Source organism: Indicator indicator, chromosome 26 (genome assembly GCF_027791375.1).
Source record: "Indicator indicator isolate 239-I01 chromosome 26, UM_Iind_1.1, whole genome shotgun sequence".
NCBI lineage: Eukaryota > Metazoa > Chordata > Aves > Piciformes > Indicatoridae > Indicator > Indicator indicator.
Window position 1 is genome coordinate 1,149,747 of NC_072035.1, and position 24,441 is coordinate 1,174,187.

Sequence of the window (24,441 nt, forward strand, 5' to 3'; positions counted from 1 at the left end):
GCCGCTCCAGAGCCACATGTGGCCTGGCACAGCTCTTCCTTTGGGTACCACACCTGCTCCTTGCTCAAGGGCTAATGGGGCCAGCAATCAGCCACATCTCTGTCCTCCTTTTCCTGGTTTTCTGTCCATAGCTTACTTACGCACGCTGCAGACCTTCTACCCCTCCATTCTACTCTCCTCTCCTCTGCTTCCCTCCCTTTCCCCCTCCCCCTGCCTTCTCTCCCTCTGCACTTTGTGAACTGCTGCTGCAGTGCTGAAGTCCAAAGTTCAGTAACTTACTAAGCACACAGATAAATATGAACCTTGGAGAATTTACATTGCTCCAATGTAAACAGATAGCCAAGGGTCCCTTTATCAGCACTGGCTCAGGACAGTCGTGGGGGGTCTGAAGTGGCTCAATTTTGTATTTTGCTTTTTTGGGGGGTGTGAAGGCGGGAGGCTGCGCGGCACCCACTCCGCTGACAGTCGGGCGCCGTTACCTCAGGAACATGGTGTAGGGAAAACCGGAGGCAGAGCCACCCGAAATCCAAAGCCAGGAGACACCAGCCTGAAGACCATGGTCTCGAAGCTGAGTCACCTTCAAGTGGAGCTGCTGGGAGCGCTGCTGGAGTCGGGGCTAACCAAGGAGACCCTGATCAAGGCGCTGAGCGAGGCAGAACCCTACGCACTGCAGAGCGAGAGCCAGCGTGCCATCAGCGCCCTGCAGGGAGAGAAAGGGGAGCCCTGTCCCGACATCCACACCCTGCCCAACGGAGCCGCCGACTCCCGCCTCTCCGAGGATGAAACCTCCGATGACGGGGAGGAATTTACCCCTCCGATCATGAAGGAGCTGGAAAACTTGAGTCCTGAGGAGGCTGCTCACCAGAAGGCTGTGGTGGAAAGACTGTTACAGTAAGGACAGATTTGCTGCTCCTCTTTGCTGCTTTCCTGTGCTCTCCCTCTAAATCTCTTTCCCTTTCTCCTTCTGCTTAGTGTCCCTGGCATTCACAGCTGATCTAGCTGCACACAGACAGTCTCCATCCGTGCCATGACTAGCAGCCCCAAAACATCCCCAAATTCTTGATAAAGGCTCAGACTTTCCTTTCACCTCACTTAAAATGCATGAAGGGAGCCATGGAGCCTCATCACCTATGTGATGTGCTCATATGCCCATGGCTTCTCTCTGAATGTCAGGGTTTAGGCTTGGAATTTTTCATGTGATTCACAATTTCAGTCATCAAGAAAGAAAAACAAAACGTAAATAAAGGAAAAAAAAATCTGGTCACTCTTATCCCAGTGCCACACTTGCTGAGGATATATGGCAAAGTGAAGCTGCAATGCTTCCCCACTGTCTTTAAGGATAATATTGTTAATTTCACTGGGGTTTGCTACAGATTATTGGCCAAAGACAAACCAAGAGGGCTTGTTTTTGTCATTCTCAGGAGTGCAAAAGTCTCCTGACTGCAGAAGCCATTTTTCTTGTAGAAAGAACACACACCAAATACATACAGAGGTTAAAACACTCTGCTTCTCCCTTCCACTGCGTGACACAAGTAGGAAGTGCACATGCAGCACCTGTAATTGTTTACACGTTTTACTGCCACACCAATTTGCCTTTGCATGCAAGCATTTTGGAGATCAAAAGACAGGAAAGTTCCCTGAATCGGTAAGCCTCGCAACAGACCTGAAAAGCATTCATCAGGATTTCCATTTGGGATTCTTGCTGGGACACAATTCCCACAAGAGACCTAAGAGGTCTGTCGAGATGAGGACTATCCCCATCCAACCTGTTTGTTGCAACAGAACCAGATCCATGCCCCATCTGTTCTGTGGGGTATTTTGCAATGACAAGGTGATCAAAGACAAAAAGAAGCAGCAACATCCTGTGCTTAAAATCTTCACTAGAACTAAAACCCATCTAGAGAACTCCTCAGGCCAGGTCATCACTGCCTTCGTGTGCCAAGGAAATGAACATCAAGTGTAACAACAACAAGCAAACATCAAATCTCCCCACCAAAGGCCACAGCTTGAGAAGCAGCAGGACAAGAGTTAGCATTCACTGTGACTACTTAGAAGAAAGCTCCCATGCAGATGGGGAGTTGATGACTCTGCAGTACCCAACAGAGGAAAATCCACAGGATCAGCTCTTACCTGGGTGGTGAAACATTCCCAGCAATGCAGTCTTCTCCCTGGCCCAGTCTGTCTCCCACTTCCAGCTCTGTCACAACTTTCAGTCTCCTCTGCTTCCTTTAGCTCCTGTTTCCCTTCTCTCCTCTCTTCTGTCTCTCCTGCTATTACTTCCATTTTGTTGCTGTCCTGGCTAATTCTTCCTCTCTTCCACTCTTTTTCTTTCCCTCATCCCTGTCTCCTTCTCATCTTCCTGAGTCTGCGTACAGGTCTTGGGGTAGTTTGAGCCCAGTGGCACCGGGCGGGCCCTGGCTAGTTACTAATTATCCAATGGCTTTATTATTTCTCTTTTGTCTTATAAATTTATAGATGAAAAGACCCTGATAAGCTTTTTGATCATTAACTTCTGATGGTTTATCAGGTATCTCTCCACAAGGGAAGCCATGGAAGCTGAAGAAGAGCACCTGGCTCTATCCCATTCTCTAATGAATGCCACCTGCTGTGATCTAAGGACACACGGATGCAGGGAATTCCTTCCTGCCACCCTCACTTCACCATGAATTCTTCCTTCTGAACCTCCCTGCCTTTCTAGGAGCTTGCTTCCAGCCTTCCCTGTGCCCACTGCCAGCTTCAGCACAAGTCTCACGTCTTTTGCGAACCTGTGATATTAATGCCTTACATCTCTCCAGACAGCCACCCAAGCAGCATTCCCATTTCCAAACGGGACTGAGGTACAGGGAGGTTCTATGGCCTCCCCAAAGCCCTAAGATAGCACAGAGGGGACTAGGCAAGAACAAGGATTTCCTAAGCCTCATACTGGGTCTTAATTGCAAAGCTTTACTCTGAAACATACAGAATTATAGGACAGAGCAGTTCCCTTCTGCTGCTGAGGACAGGATGAGGGGGCCAGGAGCCTTAGTTTCACAAACAAACCAGAAGTATACTTAGAGAGGAACAGATCAAAACCAGTCAAGGTAAAATGGAAACAGTAGGAAGTCTGTGTTAACATGTTTCAAATCTCTGGTCAAAGACTGAAAAAAAAAAACAAACCAAAAAACAAAACAAAACAAAACCCACAAAAAAACCCCAAACCCAACTGTATGTCTCAGAGTCTGTTCCAAGCTCTGAACCAAGCAAGGTTTGGTAATAAGTGTGCAGTTGTTATCTGAAGGTCTTTTTTTGTTTTAAGAACAAACCTTTCCCTTAATAGATCCCTTAAATCCTTAAACTAGTATTAAATACTGCCAGACAGGGCAGAGCAGTCTGAGAAATTACTCCTAGCAATTAGTAAAAGGAAGGCAGGCAAGAACCTCCATGCCCAGGCATTCGCAGCAGAGCCTCAATGCTTGCAAATCCATCTGGGCACCTGCAGAAGGATTTCAGACCGAGAACCTGATGGAGGCACTCATGCCATCAGGCAGGAGCCTCTTTGGGCACTAAGACTGTAGATCACATTTTAACAGAGATTGGCTGTTCAGTAGCTTTAGTGATATAACAAAGGCTATGTGGTAACTGCAGCCACTGTTTGTGAATTAGACACAGGAAAGTGTCCCTTGCTGGGATTTCCAGGAGCTGGAAAGGAGAGAAATGACAGCACCAAGAGCCCAAATGTGTCCTCACAACACCACTAAACGCAAAGCTACAGTTTGGAAATCACCAGTTAAAGCTGAGTAAAACAGGGTGCAGAGAAGATACACCCACACAATCAGGGGCACCTGTGGGCATCAATTAGATTTTGTGCCCACAGCACAAAAAAGATACTAAAGACAGTTCAGACAAAGGTTTTTCTGGTAAAGAACCAGCACAGTTCCATTCTGTCCCCTCAGCTGTCCACTGACCTTCCATGCATCTACAGGTTTAAGAACACTCTTTCCAGATCACTCCTGCAGAAAGCAAACCACCTCATGATAAGGAATATAGAATTGAGCTGTGTGTAGTCACTCCCAGCTATTCCCCAGAGCAGAAGGCAGAGAGGCTCTCCTAGGGGAAGGGACAGATCACATTAGCATGGGCACAGCAAATGGAGAGGGGTACAAGGACAATTCACCTGCAGGGCAAGGGGTAAAGTTCCATTAGGAAAGAGAGAAATGGAGATAAGCTGCAGATTTTCCCTGGAGGCAGGGATAAAAGCATGTTTTCCATGAGGAAAAAAGAAAACAAAGCTGTAATGACACAGGTTCAGTCTTTTCCCCGTGCAAGAATGGCTCTGGCTGGGGAATCTGGAGATGAAGCTGCCACACCCCTTTCATTTCACATATAAACCAAGATGAGGCAAAGCAGGCCAAGTTCAGTAGAAAGGAGCCCTGTGGTCTTACCTTCCCTGCTCTCTGCTTAGCCCAGCTCCAGGCTGCGCACTGACACCGGTCAGGGTTGTCTAGCAGGCTCCAGAGGAAAGGGCCAGAGGATGCTGCTGAGTACTTCACAGCTCTCAACCTCTGTTTAAGCAAGGTCTGGTCCAAAGCAGCAATTCAGAACCCACCTCAAGGAAATGAAGGCTTCTCTTGCCTGAGAAAGAAGAAAAGGAGAGACAGAATGAGGAAGAGGAGGTGAGAGAAAGGAACAAAAGAAAAGTCAGGAAGAGTGAAGGAGGGAGAAGGTCCCCTGAATGTTGCATCTCTAGCTCTCTGGAATGGGTTTTCTTTAATGCTAACAACTTGATATTTACTTTCCATTTAAATTTGAGATGCTGCTATAAATTATCAACCAGCCTCTTGTTCCCTTTGAGTTTATAACTAACTACCTGGGTTACTTATTGTTCAGGTAACAAAAGGGAGGTGAAAACGCCCTTAAAAAGTGACCTCAGAACTAAGAAAATGGGAAGCTGGCATGGAGAGGGGACCCAGGCCCCTGTGGCTGAAATGAGCCAGGGAGAGGGGGCAAGAAGCAGCAGAGAGCAAGACTTAGGAAGAAGGAAGTAAAACTGTGTGAGAAATTGGAGAAAGAGATTAGTCCTTGGAGGACAAGAGAGGGACACAGCTTGCATCTGGGGAGAAAGGGGAGCTAAAAAGCAAAAAACCAGCTAGGAGGTAGAGAAGGAAAGCTTGGGCAAGGCAGAGCCTTTTCCACAGTTCTGACTCACTGAAGCACTGAGACTTTAGTGCAGCTACAACCAGGGTGAAATCCTACCCTCTGTTAGTCAATGACAGTCTTATTACCAGTGCCAGAGTGAAGGCTGCAATTTCTGTTGTCCTAGTCAAGGGTGAAGGCTCTGCAGGCAGAACCTGCACCTGGGCAGTGGTTCATGTGAGGGTTCAGCTGACCAGCTGCTCTCTGTGCTGTGGGGCAGCGTGAGGCCAGGAGTTGATGCCCTGGTATTATAGCCTGGGCTCTGCCAACCTCCAGACTAGCTAGGAACTCATGCAGCTGCCCTGTGAAGTCACACTGTGTCAGGAGTTCCCTGCACTACTGTGCCTCTCAAAACTCCCTGCTTTGTCTCAAAGGAAAGACAAACCACAGGGTTTTAGTCATTGTGAGAAGAGACTCACAGATACTTCCTGCTTTATTCCTGCCATAAAGAAGTGAGGGTCTCCACAAGGGAGACCAAAGGGACCTGCTGTGGTGCAGGGAGGAAATGGACACGTAACAGAGGTTTCCATCAGAGATATCGTAGTCCTTCCTCTTCCTATCTGAGCCACAGCTTGAATCTAAGAGACCAGAGGTTCCAAGTCTGAGTCTTTTCCCTTTGGGTAATGAACTCAGGGTGCAGGTGCTGGACAGACTATCACAAGTACAAAGGTTTGAGCCTGGGCTCTGGTTCTGACAGCAGAAGAAAAAAACAAACCACCACACCAAGGAAAGAAGCTAGAAAATAGAAGCCTATCAAGTGTCCCATCAGAAACATAAGCAAATGTTGCTATTTTAAGAGAGCAGGTTCTTCAGCAAGCTGTAACAGACACTTTAAAGCTGTCACACTTTAACTGCAGCAGAGCTTGCTCCTTGGACTAGCCAGGCACTGGGAGAGGGGCTGCAGGGGAGCAGAGATATGGGTGTTTGTTCTGAAAGAACAGGTGTGGACTTCGTCCTCCTTATCACTGTGCAGCCTCTGGCAACCTCCTGAGTCAACAAAGCAGTGAGCTGTTGCTCAGCCCTGTGTGCTCTTGTGCCAGTTTCCAAGCAATCCTAGATCCCTTTTCCTCCTGGGTTGCTCCGTGGATGCTGGTGCTGGCAGTGATGCCACACCTGCAGCATGCAGGCACTTCCAGCAGGCATTTCACACAGAGAACACAGAAGGATGCTCTCTGGTGAAACTGAACCAAAGCTTTTTCTGTAGAGAGGCCCCTGCACTGTTGGGACATAGACTGCCTAGTCTCACACCTTTCTGTTTCCACTGTCATGTTGAGCTCTGGTGAAATCAATACACTCGAAGTCACAGTCATGCGTTCTATTTTCCTTAGAAGCCCTCGTGAATATTCTAGTTGGAGACCCTAAATGTAGAGATTCACATCCCTTATGAAATCAGATTAGCTTCTCAAGTACTGTGAGTGGGTCTCAAACAGGTCTGTTCCCTCAGCTGCTGCCCCAGAGGAATGAGTGGTTTGCCTGCTGGTTTGTATTGCATTTAGAAGCTTGAGTGGCTCTAGATGTGACTCAGTGTGTTTGAAAAGCACCCAGCAGATGTGCAAGAACATCGTCCTGGATGGCTTGGTGTGTACCTGTGCACACATAGCTCCCACGTGACAGTGTGATGAAAGCCTGTTTTCAGTTCTTGAATCACTGCCAGGCAACCCAGCCTGGGCTGGAATCCAGGCATGAGCTATGTTCAGCCTAATACCACAACAACTCTGTCTTAGAGGTACCTCTTGGAATCCCAAGCACCTCTGCCTTAAAGAAAGGTGGGGAGAGAGAGAAGAAAAGCTAAGCAGGGAACGTGAAGAGAGATGTCAACTGTGAGAAGGAGATCTGTAGTTATAAACCATCCACCTGACCACTGAAATGCAGTGTCACTTCCCTCCTTCTCACCATGCTTCCCACTCATGTTACCTCCCAGCAGAAAGCTCCATCCTTGCTCACACCCCTGGTCAGCACTTGTGCCAGTTACAGATGCCTGCTGTGTAGACAGGACAGCCCAGAGCCTTGTAACCAAACGAGCACAGGCAGCACAGGCTATGGCCGTGTATTGGGAAGTTCCCTTGAGAACCAGTCCCCTTCTAAGGGCAGATCCAGGTGCCTACAGAGAAGAGTCTCAAGGAAACCAGCACTGCAGCTCTTGTTTTCCCCTGAGTGCAGAGTCAGAACTGAACAAGGTACCACACTGGGGAACAGCCTTCCCTGATGTAACCAGTTAACAGCCCAGCCTCACCACATGCAGTAGTGGTTGCAAGGTGTACCTCAGGAGGTACTGGTGCACTTCCTTGGAATCCAGCTCTGCTGTGAGCAGGTCTTAGATCTCTCTATGCTGAGAAGTGTTTTCTGCTCCTTCCAGAGAGGATCCCTGGCGAGTAGCAAAGATGGTGAAATCCTACCTCCAGCAGCACAACATCCCTCAGCGTGAGGTGGTAGACACTACTGGTCTGAACCAATCTCACCTCTCACAACACCTCAACAAGGGCACTCCTATGAAGACCCAGAAAAGGGCAGCCCTCTACACCTGGTATGTCCGCAAGCAGCGAGAGGTGGCCCAGCGTAAGTATGGCAGTGACTGCTCTCCCATCTCACATAAAGTCCTCTGCTCTCCCCTGCTAATCCCTACCGAGGAAAACTGGAAGGAAAAGCCACTTGTGGCAGAGAAGTCTAGGCCAGCATTCAGTGGTGAGGTGAACCAAAGAGCCCTTTGTGCCTGCAGAATTCACACATGCTGGCCAGGGAATCCTGACAGAGGAGCCCATGGGAGATGACCTGCCCACCAAGAAGGGAAGAAGGAACCGCTTTAAGTGGGGTCCTGCCTCACAACAGATCCTGTTCCAAGCCTACGAGAGGCAAAAAAACCCCAGCAAAGAAGAGAGAGAGGCGCTGGTGGAAGAGTGCAACAGGTAAAACGGGTGTGTGGCTTTGAGGAGCAGGGGCACAGCGGGGCCTCGGTGCTCTCGGGTGTTTGCAAGCAGTGAGGCCAGCCAGTGGTATGGCAGCAGAGGTCACCACCGACACCAGCCACGTTTGAGTGACATGCCACAGAGGAGCCCTCGCTGCCCACAGAGGCCCAGCCATGCCTCCTGTCTGCTGTACCCGGCAGGTCCTGCCGCAGTGCCCCCCTCTGCTCCGCCAGAGCAGAGCCCCGCTGGGACCATGCGCTCGCTGTTCCCCCAAGCCCAGCTCCGCAAGGCTCTTCTGCTTCCCCCCCAGAGCGGAGTGCATTCAGAGAGGCGTTTCCCCATCGCAGGCCCAGGGCCTGGGCTCCAACCTGGTGACCGAGGTGCGGGTTTACAACTGGTTTGCGAACCGTCGGAAGGAGGAGGCGTTTCGGCACAAGCTGGCCATGGACACCTTCAGCGCCCCGCAGCCTGCCCCGGCTGCCCCGCTGACCCCGCACAGCTCTTCCTCCCTCCAGCCGCCGCCTGCACTCTCACCCAGCAAAGTTCATGGTAAGAAACAACCCAGGGAGCCCCAGCAAAGCTGCGGGTGAACCCACCCATGAGATGTCTGCCAAGCCCACCCCTTTAGAAGGGAGAACCCACAGGTAGAAAAAGCAGACTTGGTGCGAGGGCAGAGCACAGGCGACAGCGAGAGCCTGCCCCTGACTGAGGAGAGTGGCCAGAACTGCAGGGGGATGAAGCTCAGGAACAAAACCCTCAGCTACATCTCTTCCCTCGCTCTTTGACATCCTGCGCTCCCTCAATGCTGGCAGGCAGGAATCCCCTCTCAAGGGGCTGTCCCCCAGCAGCCATCTCAAGGCCATTCATGGCACCTCCTACTCTTTGCAATCCACACCAGCACCAGATGACCCCGTGGGCCAGCCTCCAGGCATCAGGAAAGGTCATTCTCCCCCCAAAAAGAGCTGGCAATGGCTCTCACCCTGGAAAGATCTTGCTGAGATTCTCTTCACTCTAAACCCACATCCCAAAGGATGGCTCCCAGTGAGCCCTGTTTGCTCTCTGCAGCACACACAGCCATGCCTTAGTATCTGAGGGAGCAGCTGTACCACGTTAGAGAGGGCTGAGAATGCCTGTTCTGACTCCCCTGCCTCTGCCTCAAACACACCAAGGCAAGCACCTGCACAAGGAACTGAACTTAGCACTTGCCAAAGCTTCTCCGCTTCTCATTTTTGACAACCAGCTTCCCTCCTGTTGTGACGCAGGAGTGAGGTACAACCAGCAGCCAGCCAGTGAGGCAGAGTCCCCCAGCAGCAGCCACCACGGGAACAGCTCCATGGTGACCACCCAAACCATCCTGCATCAGGTTTCTCCCCCTGGACTGGAGCCCAGCCAGAACCTATTGAGCACAGACACTAAGCTGGTAAGTACTTTCAGTTCTGATGAGTGGAGTATGTCAGATCCTCTGCCCGTGGTTACAATATAGACTATTCAGAATTAGATTTTCCTAGAAAACTCTTAAAGCCACCTTCTTACAGAGAGATTGCACAGCCACTTTGCACTGAGCATGTAACACAAGCATTCCTGGGATACAGGCGCCCTCCAGACTGCTGCTGGGGGGGCAGGATGAGCATGAAAACAAGAAGTGAAGACATTTCTCCTGATCAAAGCAGCCTGTTCCGAAAACAACTGAGCTCAAGGGATGATTTCCTTCTTCCCTGGAAACCATTCTCTCCACCTCTCATTTGAACTCTGCACATCTCAAGATAGTTGATCAGCCCCCAATGGGATGAGCAGAGCAGTGACCCACACTTACAGCTCTGAAGGCTGAGCTCAGCATGTAGCAGGCACCCCTGAGATGTGTACCAGGTACTCAGACTGCAGCAATCTGCCTTCTCAACTTCTCCCACAATCAGCAGTGAAGCACTGGAACTGCATGATCATCATTCTCAGCTCGCACATGGTCCCTTCCTCACAGGGAAATAGCTGCCAGAAGTTTGCACTGGTGCTCACTGGCCAGAGGCAAAGTGCACTATACGCAAGTACGATTTAAATATTGTCAGCCATTCACTTTACTGGCTTGCTGCTCTCTTCCTGCAGAGAAAAAAATCTTTCATGAGGTGCTGAAAATCATCTGTGGCTGTCTCCTAAAATTGGTATCAAGATGGTTTGTCCTATTGCTTAACCTCTCAGTGCTTACTAAAGATTCCTTACAGCCTTTCATCTGAGGGGAGGAGAAAAGGGTCTAATATAAAGTAATGAACTTTCTCAGCCCAACCAGAGAAGACTGAGAAGAGATTTAATCAATGTTTATAAATATCTGGGGCTGGGGGTCAAGAGGAAAGGGCCAGGCTCTGCTCAGTTGCACTCTGGGATAGGACAAGGGGCAATGGATAGAAACTCCAGCACAGGAGGTTCTACTTCAGCATGAGGAGGAACTTCTGCACTGTGAGGGTCCCAGAGCCCTGGAACAGGCTGCCCAGAGAGGTTGTGGAGTCTCCTTCTCTGGAGACTTTCAAGTCCCATCTGGATGTGTTCCTGTGTGACCTGTGCTAGATTCTAGGGTACTGCTCTGGCAGGGGGGTTGGACTCAACCTCCAGAGGTCCCTTCCAAACCCTAACATCTTCTGATCCTGTGAACCATTAGAATGCATTTTACTGTTCCACTGCACGTCTCTCCAAGGCTTTGCAGGCTCAAAATCCCATCAGAGCACAGGCACAAGTTCCCTGGTTCATTCTAGAGGCTGAGAAAACAGTTGAGTTATTAAATTTCTCAGGGACAGGCTGAATCAGCAAGGCACAGAAGCACAGAACAGTCCTGTTCTACCAGGTACCGCTCCTCTGGAACACCAGGGAACAACTGCCAAGCATGGTGGCCTGAAAAACACATGGTGTGAGAGAAAAGGTCTAAGAGAATTTTCCAGCAACCCTTTTCAACATCCCAGTCCAAAAACTCATTGGCCATTTAAAGGCAGTGCTGGGACCAGGAGAAATTGCAGGCATTTGTCAGAGGAAAAGTTGGAGAAGTGCAGCTCCTGGATTCTGTGCTGAAGTCTGCAGCTAACACTGCTGTGTCAAATTACCTGAGCCCCTTCACTTCTCTGAGCATCTTCCTCCTCCCCAGCTGTAAAGCAGATGATGAATTTTCCCTGTAGAGAACATAGGGGACTGATCTCATTCCTGTCTGTAAAACCCTTAGGACTCTCAGGAGAACTAAAGCAGCAGGGACTTGCTCTTAGCATTCACCAGCTGACCTCTGCCAGGTAACTGATGAGCACAGGGAAACTGCAGGCCAGCAAATGTGGGGTCTTTCCAGTTCACAAGGGATCAGAGCAGGCAGGAAGAGGGCAGAGGATGTTTGTCACAGCTTTGAGACTTGCCATAGTCTGCTGCAGATGGCATTTTCATCATCCTCTTCTCATACAGGTCTCAGCTCCTGGAGGAACTCTTCCTCCTGTCAGCACCTTGACTGCCCTGCACAGCATAGAGCAAAACCCACATGCACTGAGCCAGCAAACTCAAAACCTTATCATGGCATCACTGCCAGGGGTAATGGCAATTGGAGCTGGTGAGACCTCCTCCCTAGCACCAGCATTTACCAACACAGGAGCCTCCACCCTGGTGATAGGTGAGTAGCCTTCTGCACTGACTCAGCTTATGGGGATTCAGATAAAGAGTTCCCTGTGTGTGTGGGAATTCCCTGCCTCATTTCCAAAGATAAAGGCTCTAAGCTGGCAGTGATGCACCCCTGGGGAGACAGTCAAAAACAACAAGAATCTTCAGCAGCACTCCTCCAAGCACCAACAGAATTAGAGACAGATATTCCTTATTCACTTTAGAATTAAGTTATACACACATACACACACCCCCATGTCTTAAAAGCAAGGCACTTGTGCAATCTATTCCCATGCTAATGTTTTGGTTTGCTGCTCTGCATCTTCCCAAATATAAATGTAGTGCTTCCTTAAAGCCACGAAAACTGAAGCATGCTGACAGTGCTTGAAAGACAAAACATCCTGTTCTCCTTGCTGCCAAGAGCAGCACAGTAGGCACTGCAGTAGTTCCTGGGAGGTTATGTGCATCCCTTGGACAGCTTTTCTGGACTGGTATGAGTTTTCATTCCAAGGCTAATCTACTGCCAAAGTGCATCTCATTAGGTAAGGAAAAATAAACTCTACACGCTCTCCTCTCATGCTTCCTTCCCAGAAAGAAAGAGGCCTTGCTTTGTTCCCTGGTGACAGCTGTGAGCTAGTTTCCACTTACCCCTTTGTACCCAGGATTATGATGTGGATCCTAACACTGTCCAGAAAACAACAAAAATGGAGACTTCCACACGGTGGAAATCTTTCAGTGCTGCTTTACAGGAACAGGCTCTGGACCTGTAGGAAATGGGGAGCAATGTGTGAAACCTTCTACCTCTTTCTCACTGTTCCAAATTCCATTGTTGTCAGCCCAAGCAAAATGAGCTTCGACTCCTCTCCAGGTGGCTGGACAGCAGCTGCAGTGTGGCGCTCTCTGCTGCCAAGGGGTTGGTAAAAAAAAAAGAACAAAATGAACCAGACACTGAGATGAAGCTTTGAGTTCACCTCTGAGCAAGGCCTCCCCAGTGGAACCCAGTATATCAGGCTACCACTGCTGGGAAGTGAGCTGTCTTGGTATATAGGGACAGAGAGGAACAACCACTGGAAATCAGAGGTGGTGCCTTGTGCCTTTTGCACACTCCCTCCTTGTTTTCATGGGTATGAAATCTATTCTGAATCACAGATAACAAACAGAACACCTGAAAAGCAGGATCCACGTTTACCCTGCAGTGACTGGCCTGCCACAATGCCTGTTTCAGATACCTCTACTGCAGAGCAGCCACGCTCCTCCCATAGTGTGTGACATTGCTGTCATCAGCCCTTGTTTTTCAGGCCTGGCCTCAACCCAGCCGCAGAGTGTACCTGTAATAAACAGCATGGGGAGCAGCCTCACTACCCTGCAGCCTGTCCAGTTCTCCCAGCAGCTGCACCCATCCTACCAGCAGCCCCTCATGCAGCAAGTCCAGAGCCACATCAACCAGAGCCCCTTCATGGCTACCATGGCCCAGATACAGAACCCCCATGGTAAGAGCGTGGCCCCACTTGCTCAGGTGAGCAGCACAAAAGCCCTTGCTGGCTCCCTGGCCTTGCAGCACTCTGCCTTCCTTTTGTCATTGCTGCTCCAATTACGGAATTCCTTTCTTCTTGCTTTCACCTCCCCATGCCTCCACACCCCCAGTTCTGGAGGCAGACAGCAGATACCCAGGCAGGAGAACCAGCCAGGCAGAGCAGTCTCTGCAGAGCTCCAGCACCCACCTGATGTTTTCTCCCTACACAGCTCTCTATGGCCCCAAGTCTGAGATGGCCCAGTACACACACACAGGCCTCCTGCCACAGACCATGGTGATCACAGACACAGCCAACCTCAGCACCCTGACCAACCTGACACCAACTAAACAGGTAACAGCCTTCAGCACAAGCCTTTGTCCCCCCACCTTCAACTGCACCAGTCTGCAGGCAGCTCCTTGTTTGTCAGAGCTTTGGGGGGTGGGGTTGATGGCATCCCAGCAGAATGATCTTTCTTATCTCCTCACCTTGCTGGTACCAGCTCCAATACTGGAGGCTCTCCATTGCATCATCAGGAGGGTTTCATCTCCTTGGAAACTGCACCTGCTCACTCTTCTCTTGTGCCTGTTAGAAGGGATGTAGAAACCAGGCACTGTTGACTTTCTTTTCCATAGGCATTCACACCTGACTCAGAAACCCACACAGAATCTGGGATGCACACACCAGTGTCACAGGCACCCACGATACATCTACAGAGCCAAGACACAACCATCCAGCACCTTCAGCCAGGCCCTCGCCTCACCTCCAGCCCTGCTGGTAAGAGCAGCAGCCACTATGATCTTAAACCACCTATTGCCTGTAAGATCCAGTTAGAAAATGATCACTGGGGCTCATGGTTCTCTGAGAGGGCTCCACCAGTGTCTCAGGGGTGTGGAAAAGCTGGTACAGGGAGAAGATTCAGAGCACAATCTGTGTGAGGCCAGGCAGTGGAAAGGGGACCCTTCTTCAGAATCTAGAGAGGAAAACAACCTTAAAAACACTGACAGAAATCAGTGTGCAGGAGTGTCCTGCCCTATGGGCACTTTTTAGGTCCCAAAAGCCCACAACCCCCTCATTAAGAGAGTCCAGTTGGATCTTACTAGTCTTAAGGATGAGCTAGGACATTAACAACTGACTGGAACCCTCAAAACTGAGCTCTGAAGGTTGTCACCCTCAAGGCTTTCAAGACTAGCTGTGGACCTCAGCTAGGTATATAATGGCACACAAGACAGGAAAAGGAGTTGTGCCCCTGTGCCAGGAAGGCTCAGTCATAAGGGGACTGCAGTGACAATGTGCACTTAACTTCTGCCTGTGCCTTTGACAGCGTCCTCCAGCAGCCTGGTGCTGTACCAAAGCTCTGACTCCAACAGCAGCCACAGCCAGCTGCTGCCATCCACTCACAATGTCATCGAGACCTTCATCTCCACCCAGATGGCATCCTCCACTCAGTAACCAAGACAGCTGGCTCGAGGGCAACTGCCACAACCAACCTGGCAGGTGCAGCTCCAGCTGTGTTTGCCATCACTGTCACCACTGCCTCACAGGAAGGAGAGGCTGCTGTGCCCAGCTGACCTCCAGCCCCTACTGCCTTGTACAAATCCCTTCCTCAGCTTCCTCCATGAGAGAAGATGTCTTGGGCTCAAGACAGAAGCCAGGGAAAGATGATGCTGGCACTGCTAAAATCCACTGCCCCCTAAAAAAACCCAAGCATACCCCACAAACAAGCCCAGAACGACCAGATGTCCTTTTGTGGCTGCCCAACGAGTCCCAGCAAGAGAGGGACCTGAAATGCAATGTGGCAAAAACGCCAGGGTATGGCTGGGACTTGGACTTTGCTCAGCCCCTCATCAAGCTGGGTCTTGTCTACAAGCCTGCCAACAGCAGACAAAGCCATGCAGGACAGAGCAAGGCTGAGCTGCCAAAGAAGGGACACCACCTCTCCAACACTCACCTCCTTTGCTGTAATGGAGCTCCACTGAGAACTCCTTGGAGTTCTCAGGGTGAGAGGAGAAAATTTGGTTCCTGACTTTGCAATGAAAACCATCCAGAAACAGATTTAGGAACAGCTTGGCACAAAGCTGCCAGTATGAGATCACTGACTACAAGCTACAAATCTTTTAAATACAGAAATCCCAAACATTCCCAGCTCCAAATGACTTGCTCTAAAATCATGCTGCCCCAGTGGAAATGGCTTGGTTATTTTTGATATAGCTCTGCTTTGTTTTAAATGCAGATAAGAAATTAAAGTTCAACAGCAGCAAGGAGACTCCAGTTCTCTACCATGAACCATGGGGATTCCAGGAGGCAGGGGATGGCACTCACCACTCCCTGAGCCTGCACAACAGCTGGGAGGTTTCCATGCCCCACAGACTGCAGCAGTTCCTTCAGCTGCTCTGTGCAAGGCTGTCCCTTTGCATTCACCTGACAGAACATGGTTCACTCCTAGCTCCCTTGCAGGTTAGATACTGCAGCTCTTGACATGCAAAGAATTTCCCTGGGACCTAAGAGGCTAACTTGCACTAAGTGAAAGGGTTTAGCCCTAAGGATCTACTCGTATAACTCCTCTTCTAATTACTCCTCTCTTCTCCATTTACTCTCAACGTTCACATCATTGATTGTAACTGACATGAACAAAGCCCCACTTCAGGCTTTGTGACTCTTCTTTCAGCTGTGAAATGGCTGAAAAACCTTGAGAGTAGAACAAGTTCAAGACTCTTGCAAGGTTAAGACACAAGGGAGCTCAAGAGGGAACTCTTCAGTTACCATATCTGGACATTTCAGAACTGCAAATGTCCATTACAGTTTTCAGTGATAAGAGCTTCCTACAGATATCATCAAACATCAGAGCCTCACTCCAGTACCTCGATTCTCCGGGGAGTGTTCTCCTAGCATGGGTTCCTATCTTCCAGATGCAAACACATACACAGGTGTGTGAGAGCAGGCTGGGTTAACCCAGAACAGTCCCTCTGTGGGCAGACCCAGAACAGACCTCCTCTGGGGCCAGGGGCTTGTGAGAGCCAGCTGTGGTAACCCAGGACACAGACAGCTGGGCCTTCACCTAGCAGCAGTGTCTGGCTCAGACCCAGATGCTTACCTGCAAGTTATGCTTTCCTATTCCACTCTTTGTGCTTCCAACATCCAGTAACAGGCACTTTCCTGAAATACTGGAACTGAAATATGAAGGGATAAGAGCTACACTGAACTTTCCCAAACCCCTGCAGTTCAGAGGGACAAAGTCACAGTCAGCTGAAATCAGGGCTGAAACACAGTGACTTTTAAGTCAGGCTTAAATTCTTCCCATAGCAATTTCATAGCACTGATCACCAAGCAACACAAGAAGCCATCTTCAGCCATCTTTCTGCCAGGGGAGCCATCTGAATACAGCAAGAAAGCCACCGTGGTACAAAATCTACCAGGTTAGGCTGGTAGTGTAGCAGAATTTAATAACAACAAATGCCATGAAAAAGCTAAATATGAAAAGAAATTTCAACAGACACAACGTGAGCAGCACTGCCCACTTCTAACAGTGCTGAAATAAGCTCACTGCACTCTCTGCTTATATGCAGAGGCCCTGAAGAAGTGCAGATTACAGAGGAATTAGTAACAGGTCAGGTTTCAACAACAGATTGCTATGCTGATCATAGGGAAATAAACAAGGGGGTCCTGCTGTCTGGCAGCATGCTTTTGATAAATGAGTTTCCCACAGGCTGGAGATGTTCTTAATAGGCATCTAGGAGAAGATAAAGAGAGAAAGGAGTTGATCACCTGTTGCCATGTAAACCAAATTCCATTCGTCATATACTTTCTCCAGGATACAAGGTTTGGTTTCATGGTGTGAAGGAATAGGCTGGGAGGGATGCAGCTCTGATTACATCCCTCTGCCACACAAGGCTGTGCTCAGGGTTCAGTTCTCTTACACTGGGCCTACACAAGCAGCAGTGCAGAGAACTGCTGTGCTAGGAGGACAATGCTGCTTCCCCCAGGGACGCCAGCAACACAGGACGTCACTTCATTAGAACTTTCAGGCCACTGAGCTTTCAGAACAGAAGCTTTGCCAATTAACTTCCCTAATCTGCAACAACTCTGGTTAGGGTTTCAGTCCACACCTCACCATCGCCTGCCCTTTGCAGAGAGAAATCTTCATTCTCTTTTCTTCTTCTGCTTCTTCTTTTTCTTCACACCTCCAGCCAGTGCTGAGCTCTCTGCACGAATGCTCTCCTCTCTCTCAGGCTGTCCACTTGCAGACAGCAACTGTGGCAAACCTCTGCAGATATGGTCACCCTCTGCTGGGTCTATTATTTTCCCCTGAACATTGTTTTCTCCCCTAATCTTCTTTTTCTTCTGTTTTTTCTGGCTGTGCTCTACATTACCCTGACCGTAATCCTGGCTGGAATTCTGGGACAGTGCAGGAAAAGCACTTTGCTTCAGAATGTCTGTGGCTGATACAGCAGCCTCCTGGTACCTTTGCCACTCTTGGTCACTGTCTGTGTCACTGGAAAGGTAACAAAAGGAAGCTCTGTTACACTTTTGCCCTGGATTCAGCATGGATAGCAGAATAACCTGGGAGAACACCTGAGAAACACTCCAGAGGCCCTGGGCCTGCAGTTAGGCTGCACTTAGCATTTACCCAGGCTGAAGGCCAAAGTGTTCTTTATACATACTTAGGAGAGGAAGAACTCCTACTAACATTTCTAGTTCCCCAGCACTAACAGAAACAAACACAAAATCTGCTCCAGTCAGCATAGGAGTCACACACACACTTCTCAACTGCCTCCCTTGCCAGTGTGGGGTGCAGGAGTCCCCAGGGAGGAGAGCAGCTGAGCCCCCCCACCTGGAGCTGGAGGGCTGTCTCCTTGCTGCGGGGCGAGGCCGTGATGTTCCACAGTCTCCAGGGACAGAAGAGGAGAAGAGGCGAAAGCCTGAAACAGGCAAAGGGGATTTTAGCCACAAAGTAACCCAGAGGTCAAAGCAACCAACAGCCTTTTCCCTGGGAAGCCTCACTGCTGTCACTGCCTTGCCACAGTGCTTGACAGTCATTATCTGGGATTGTCTGGGAGGACTTCAGGCACAAATATCACAACTTCCCAGGGACAACCTTCAGGGTCACCAAGAGAAATTCTTCTGCTGCAAATGCGTACCTGGGTGTGCAGCTGGCACCAGCTAGGATCCATCCCACTCCTCACCACTGAACAACCTCACCAAGCAGCCAGAGTGGCTGTGGCTGGCACTTACCATCATCTGCAGAGTCAGACTGCTGCACAGTTTGGGAAGGTTCTGAGGAGTCCTTCAAGACGGTGATGAAGCTAAAGAGAAAAGCCCAGGCAGAGCTCAGAGAGGGTGGTGCAAACTGAACCCACACTGGATGTTTCCAGGAAACAAGACTGGAAAGAGATGCCATGCAGCTTGGTACTTTTTCTTAGTGAAGCTGCCTCACCTCCCTGCTTTCAAAGCAGATCATGCCTTGCCTCCTTAGCAACACATGCCACAGGAATGACTTAAAGGCAACATTTCTGAAGCCAGCTCTGAACACCAGGAATTCCAGCTCCCCAGGGCCATATTTACACAAAAAAGGCACACGGTGGCAGCCCAAACAGAGGCATACTGCCTGAACCAGGCATTGGTTTAGGTCATAAGAATAAATGAAAGATTCTCATAACAGCCTTTAAATGATGTTGAATTTCCCATTTTCATCACACAAAAGCATAGGTGTAGTTGACCGCAGAACAAACTCCTTTAGGACTGCATGCCAATACCTGTCTAGCATTGCTCCCAGCTTCTTTGCAACATGTGCTCTGAACTCTGGTGTTGTCTGTAGCTCATTTCCATCCTCACCATGACCATTCACATCCCATCTGTTTAAAGTAAGAATATGATTATCTCTTTTAAGGCTGACACCATCTGGTGCTTTTACCACAACCAGAGATAAGAAACTGTAAAATCCCCTACCCTCTAGTAATCAGCTCACACTTGACATGGAAGACTTCTAAAATGGAAAAATAGTTCAGTAGCAACAGTTCCATTCCCAAGAGTCAGGTAAATGTTATTGAGCCCTTTCCATCACAGTAACTGGATGCTTTTTCTCACTGAAATAGCTGAATGGTGCCAGGACACTCCTCCTCTTACATGTAGTCCCTGTGTATGCTGCCACAATTCATGCAAAATCTGTTCCAGGAGAGCAAGTCTGATTCATTTGCCTGAAAGCCTTCAAAGCTGAGCCTACAGAAAAGCTGCAAACTTAGGACAGCATCACCTCCACTGCAAGGCTCCTAACTCAGCTGCTGCTTTCCAGATGATAAGTGCTTGCCTTTGCAATTGCAAGTTTTTTTGAAGAAAAGCACATTTTTTAACATGTAACTGTACTAATACCTCCATAGGACATTCGCAGAGTTGGAAGATTCCTGACAGCTGGAACTAATGCTGTAACTGACAGCAGTGATAGGTTTTCAAATTCTATCTTCCCACACTGCTTGAGGAATGAGAAATGTACTTTAACAACACATGAGTTTTTCCAGATTTCAGCATCACTTCAGATTAGGGTTGGGCTAATTCCTAAAATCCAACAGGCCTCCCCAGCAGGAAGTATTAATTGCATGGAGCACAAACACAACAGACGTTATTTTATCCTTTCAGTGGAACCTGTATCTGAAACTAGAAGTAAAAATACCTTAGGCTAGGCTGCACAGACTGTAACCGGTCCTTTGTAAGGCCACCTGACAAAGGGAAAAGTAAAGACAAGTTTAAAAGAGCAGTAGGCCCCCCTTAGCCGCGCTTCGGACACGTGTGCTTTAGCAGCATAAAGCACCGGGCCTGGAAAGCAATCCGCGCCGGCCTGCCGAGGAAAGGAGTTGAGGGGCAGCTTCCCACCGGCCAGGCCTCAGCAGACGCCCTGCTTGGGAAAGGGCTCTTGTCCCGACAGGAGGTCGCGCACCGCCGCGGCACAACCGGCCGCGGGCAGGGCCAGGCCGAGCTCCTCTCCCTCAGCCCCGCCCGGACTCCCGAAACGGCCCCGCGACCGAGAGCTGCGCCCGCCCGACCACCGCTGTCCTGGGACAGCGCCGGGGCAAGAGGAGCTGGGCTCAGAGCGGCGGGAAGGGAACGGGAGGGCAGGGCAGGGCAGGGCATGCCGCAGAACCTAGGCAGCTGCCGAACCTAGGCGGCCGCCGAGCCTCACCGCTGCGCCGCTCTGTCCGCACTGCCGCTGCCTGCGCAGCGCAGTCCCAGGCGGCTTCCCGGAATCGCGCTGCCGCCTCGCCGCTGTCGCTGTCCGAGCCGGAGCCGCCTCTGGGCGCCGCCATCTTGAGGGCAGGGCAGGGCAGGCGCGGGGCGCGCTGGGCGTTGCGGTCTGGCGCTGAGCTCTGCGGCCCGGCTCGGGCATGCTGGGGGCTGCAGTCCGCCGCGACGGCCTCACACGGGAAACGCGGCAGCCACCGAGGGCTACCACGGCCACCTCCGGCGCTTTCCAGGCGCGGCTGCTTCGCTTCTCCGCGAAAGAGGTCGGGTGAAGGCTGCGCTCACGGGAAAAAGCAGAGCAACAGCGGTGCACTGAGGGTTGCAGGCCAGCTTTTCCCCACACCTCAGGAAGCCTTAGGACACGAATGGAAGCACCTGCGAGGAGCTGGGTGTCGTACGCAGGCCTACGAGATACCGCGCAAAGGGAATGTTTGCACTGAGCAGCTGTACCAGAGCAGAGCAGGGCAGACAGTGTTGCCAGTGCCAGCCGTGCTGAGAAACCCCCAAAGGGCAGCGAGGGAACCTGCGTGGCCCAACTGCTGTTTCCCACCACTCGTTCTTGTAGTTCGTACTGCTGGGAAGAGTGATGCCCACGGATGCGAAATTGCTGAAAATAAACATGGCTTGTTTTTGTGGGTGTCTATTGCTGAACAGCCTCCTCTGCAGTGTTCATAGAGGAGGAGAATGCTTGTTATTAAAGGATAAAGATGGAGGAAGCATGAGCAACTGGAATAAAATTCCCAGCACTTTCCCACATTTGGTGACACCTCTGAGATGGCAATGTCCCTGCAGCAGAAGTACTGACTGACAGCACTGCAGCTGTGTGAGAGTCAGGCATCCTGATGTTGGAGACAGCACAGAAATCTACCATGAAAATATGAGACAGAATGGGATCCATCTGCTGCAGAAAGTTATTTCTCAAAAGAAGGTGAGAAAAGAGAAGAGGCAGAAGATTCATTAAGATACGTACAGCGTATCTCGGGCTATCTAATTCCCCCACTTCTGGCAGGGGAAAGAAAACGCATGTCCTCTGCCCATGCAACTGCTCCATCCATGAATATGGAATGACAAGTTCCAAGCATAACAAATTGAATTCCATAAAGACATGAAATTTTACCTCAATCTCCCTGTGGGAGATGTTTCACTTATGCTCTTATTCGACTTGCCTTGGTGAATCTTTCATCGTGGCTTAATGATACTGTTCTGGCCTGACTGTTAGAGGCATGGGGATTCCTGTGACAGACTGCAGCAGTGTTTCAGCTCAGTTATTTGCCTTCACAGATGTCAAGTGCCGGATGCTTCAAAGCCTGCTTCACTCAAGCAGATCAGGCAACGTTCAGTGTGCTCCTAGGCCTGCTCCTTGAAATATGTCAGTTTCCAGAGAGGAACTGTTGTCACATCCCAGAAATGTGGTCTCCCACCTTGCTGGTGTGGTACTGTAAACAGAAAAGTGAAACAAGCAGAAGCTCTTGGAAAGGGCTCTTGCTGAACAAAGCCAAAAGGCCACAGACAGGAACTCAGGCATGGAAATTTCAGGGAAGGAAGTGTATTCCAAAATGGAATCACATAGTGATTGGGTTTTCAACCACTGGGTTGAAAATACAAGTAAACTAGGGAGACTGATGAGAAAAAATACTATTAAGAGGTTCAAGGGTTTGGATTCCTGATACGTGTATGTCTTCTACAATCAAGAATTTTGGGGGGAGTTTGTGTGTGCCATAAATACCAACATTATGTGACTTAGATCATGAAAAAGTGAACCGATCACAATAGTTTGTTCTCATGCATACCATGAGAATGAACTGACAACCAGGGCACAAGGCTTCTCTCTACCCAGTTGCCAGCTACACCAAAGAATGACTCACAGAGCAACGTTAGAACACGCAGGGATAGAAAACGCGTTTCTGCTCCCACTATGCTTTTGATATATGGCCTTTTGAAAACTGATTTCTTAGCTTCATCAACGAAAGCATTCCCTGGCATCACTTGCTATTGCCATTCAATGTCATTATTCTTTGCCAAGGGCAGTAAATCGGAATCATAGAATCATAGAATTGTCAGGGTTGGAAGGGAACTCAAGGATCACCCAGTTCCAACCTCCTGCTATGGGCAGAGACACCTCACACCAGATCAGGTTTCTCAGAGCCACATCCAGCCTGGCCTTAAAAACCTCTGTGGGTGAGGCTTCCACCACCTCCCTGAGCAACCTGTTCCAGTGTCTCACCACCCTCATGGTGAAGAACTTCTTCCTAACATCTACCCACTTCTAGTTTTGCTCCATCCCCCCCAGTCCTATCACTACCTGACACCCTAAAAAGTCCTTCCCCAGCTTTCTTGTAGCTCCCTTTGGATACTGGAAGTCCACAATAAGGTCTCCTCAGAGCCCATGTATATTCTCCAGCTGACCTACTGTTTTACTCTCTTCCCATCCTATTAACCTTAGTTGTAAGCGAGATTAGCATTTTCATCCTTATCTTGTATCTCACCCTTTCCATTCATCCAATCTTATTCATTGCCTTTCTCTGGATCTTTTCCATTTTAAAAATAAAACACTTTCTATGTGCACAACAGTAAATAAATCATTCTAGAAATGCATAGGAATGAAATTCCATTCTTAAGACACTTAGAATGGAAATGTTACAATTATCACTGGGCAGCAAAAATATTCCCTGGCTATGTTGTATTACTGTTCAGGTTGCTTTAGTTAGGTGATACCCAAACAAAAAAAGACTGTACTTATTCTCATGATTCTGCTACCAGAAATCAACCCTTTTCTAGTTTTTATAGTGAAATTCTTTTACCTGTAGACATAGATGGTAACCTAAGCCAGTCCAAATTTCACAGGCTTATCCTTGTTTTAATCAGCATCTGGAGGATACCATTTGTACCTCTGGGGCTTGTTAACCACTCATTAATCTGACACTACATGACAAATTTTTGAATCCGAAGCTGTGCCAAACCCTGCTGCTTTCGCATCTTGCTGAAACAAGGTAGCCTGCTTTGTGGCAGAGATGTTCACAGGAAGCAAGTACACTGCAGTGTGGGGTAGGACAGCTTCATAATGTGTACCCTAGCGACACAGCCACTAGCATCTTCAGATACCATCTTCATCAGCACCTCAAGTTTTCCAGTGTGACACATTAGTGTATGTGGCAATTCCAGCAGGGCTGCTGGATGATGACTACTTTGACATGGGTTTTAGCCTGCATGCTACTGAAAGCAGTAGGAAGGCTCAGTACAGCTTTTTATCACAGAGCAGTAGGAAGGGACCTCCAGAGATCGAGTCCAACTCCTACCAAAGCAGGATCACCCAGGGCAGGTCACACAGGATCACATCCAGTTGGGCTTGGAAAGTCTCCAGAGAAGGAGACTCCACAACCTCTCTGGGCAGAGACTGAGCACTTTGTGACTTGCCCGTTCCAACTTCTACACTAAAGCCATGTATCCTCAGGTCACCTGTCAGTACCCAGACCTCCTTGGTTTCTTTCTGCTAGGGTCCCTTGGCATTAACCTCCCTGTGCTTCTTACCAGAACTATTCCCTCATAAGGCTTGTTGTAAGTGGGGACCTTAGGATTCACCCATCCTCCACTGTGTAAACCAACAAGCAATTTTGTGCTGTTTTCTGTCTCTGTGTCCTCAGGACTAGTGGGGTGCTCTCAGAGTTGGGGCAAAGCCCTTCTTCAGAGGTACCTTTTCAGTCACTTTCCTGAGCTCTGACCCAGTCCTTCGGACACCAAGTCTACTCCTCTCCCTGCCTTTTGCCCATCTGTCCCTATGGTTTCTTACAGTTATGTAAATACCTTCATAAAGCTCCCTGTCCCCATCCCGGAGGTGCTCCTGCTCCGATCCTGGTCTCTGTACACACACTCGAGCGATGCTTTTTCCCTCACAGCCGCCTCTTTGCCTTCCCTGCCTGGGCCGAACATTTGCTGCCGTTTGCAATATGAAATTTTTGCTCTTTCCAGAGGCAGACGTTTGGACGCGGCCCTCGCAGCACCTCACGACGAGCAGG

At 49.6% G+C, this 24,441-nt stretch overlaps 2 protein-coding genes across 3 annotated transcripts; one reads left to right on the top strand and one right to left on the bottom strand.

Annotated features, from left to right (window-relative positions):
- The first annotated feature begins 429 nt into the window (after positions 1–429).
- Positions 430–14,650, top strand: HNF1A (HNF1 homeobox A). Of its 2 annotated transcripts, XM_054392935.1 has the most exons (10): positions 430–891; positions 7,529–7,728; positions 7,889–8,075; positions 8,386–8,624; positions 9,338–9,495; positions 11,499–11,700; positions 12,986–13,177; positions 13,431–13,552; positions 13,834–13,975; positions 14,523–14,650. In XM_054392935.1, exons 1-10 carry the CDS (start codon positions 557–559, stop codon positions 14,648–14,650), a joined length of 1,905 nt encoding a protein of 634 aa, XP_054248910.1. In that variant the 5' UTR covers positions 430–556. The 2 variants fall into 2 exon arrangements, with proteins under 2 accessions (XP_054248910.1, XP_054248911.1); XM_054392936.1 differs by lacking the exon at positions 12,986–13,177.
- A 2,671-nt stretch (positions 14,651–17,321) lies between these two features.
- C26H12orf43 (chromosome 26 C12orf43 homolog) lies at positions 17,322–20,493 on the bottom strand. Its single transcript, XM_054392937.1, has 6 exons — positions 20,370–20,493; positions 19,863–19,908; positions 18,952–19,050; positions 18,431–18,501; positions 18,030–18,117; positions 17,322–17,690 (listed from the first exon to the last, which is right to left on the bottom strand). Exons 1-6 carry the CDS (start codon positions 20,491–20,493, stop codon positions 17,339–17,341), a joined length of 780 nt encoding a protein of 259 aa, XP_054248912.1. The 3' UTR covers positions 17,322–17,338.
- Positions 20,494–24,441: the final 3,948 nt, after the last annotated feature.

What these genes read in the sequence shown, in the direction of transcription:
- C26H12orf43 (XM_054392937.1), bottom strand. Translation starts at nt 20,493, where the DNA reads ATGGCGGCGCCCAGAGGCGGCTCCGGCTCGGACAGCGACAGCGGCGAG. An exon ending in GCGGACAGAGCGGCGCAGCG is followed by an intron (nt 19,909 to 20,369) that starts GTGAGGCTCGGC and finishes TCCCTTTGTCAG; the next exon opens with GTGGCCTTACAAAGGACCGG. An exon ending in AGACAGCCCTCCAGCTCCAG is followed by an intron (nt 17,691 to 18,029) that starts GTGGGGGGGCTC and finishes TTACCTTTCCAG; the next exon opens with TGACACAGACAGTGACCAAG.
- HNF1A (XM_054392935.1), top strand. Translation starts at nt 557, where the DNA reads ATGGTCTCGAAGCTGAGTCACCTTCAAGTGGAGCTGCTGGGAGCGCTG. An exon ending in GTGGTGGAAAGACTGTTACA is followed by an intron (nt 892 to 7,528) that starts GTAAGGACAGAT and finishes TGCTCCTTCCAG; the next exon opens with AGAGGATCCCTGGCGAGTAG. An exon ending in CTGGTGGAAGAGTGCAACAG is followed by an intron (nt 8,076 to 8,385) that starts GTAAAACGGGTG and finishes CTTCCCCCCCAG; the next exon opens with AGCGGAGTGCATTCAGAGAG.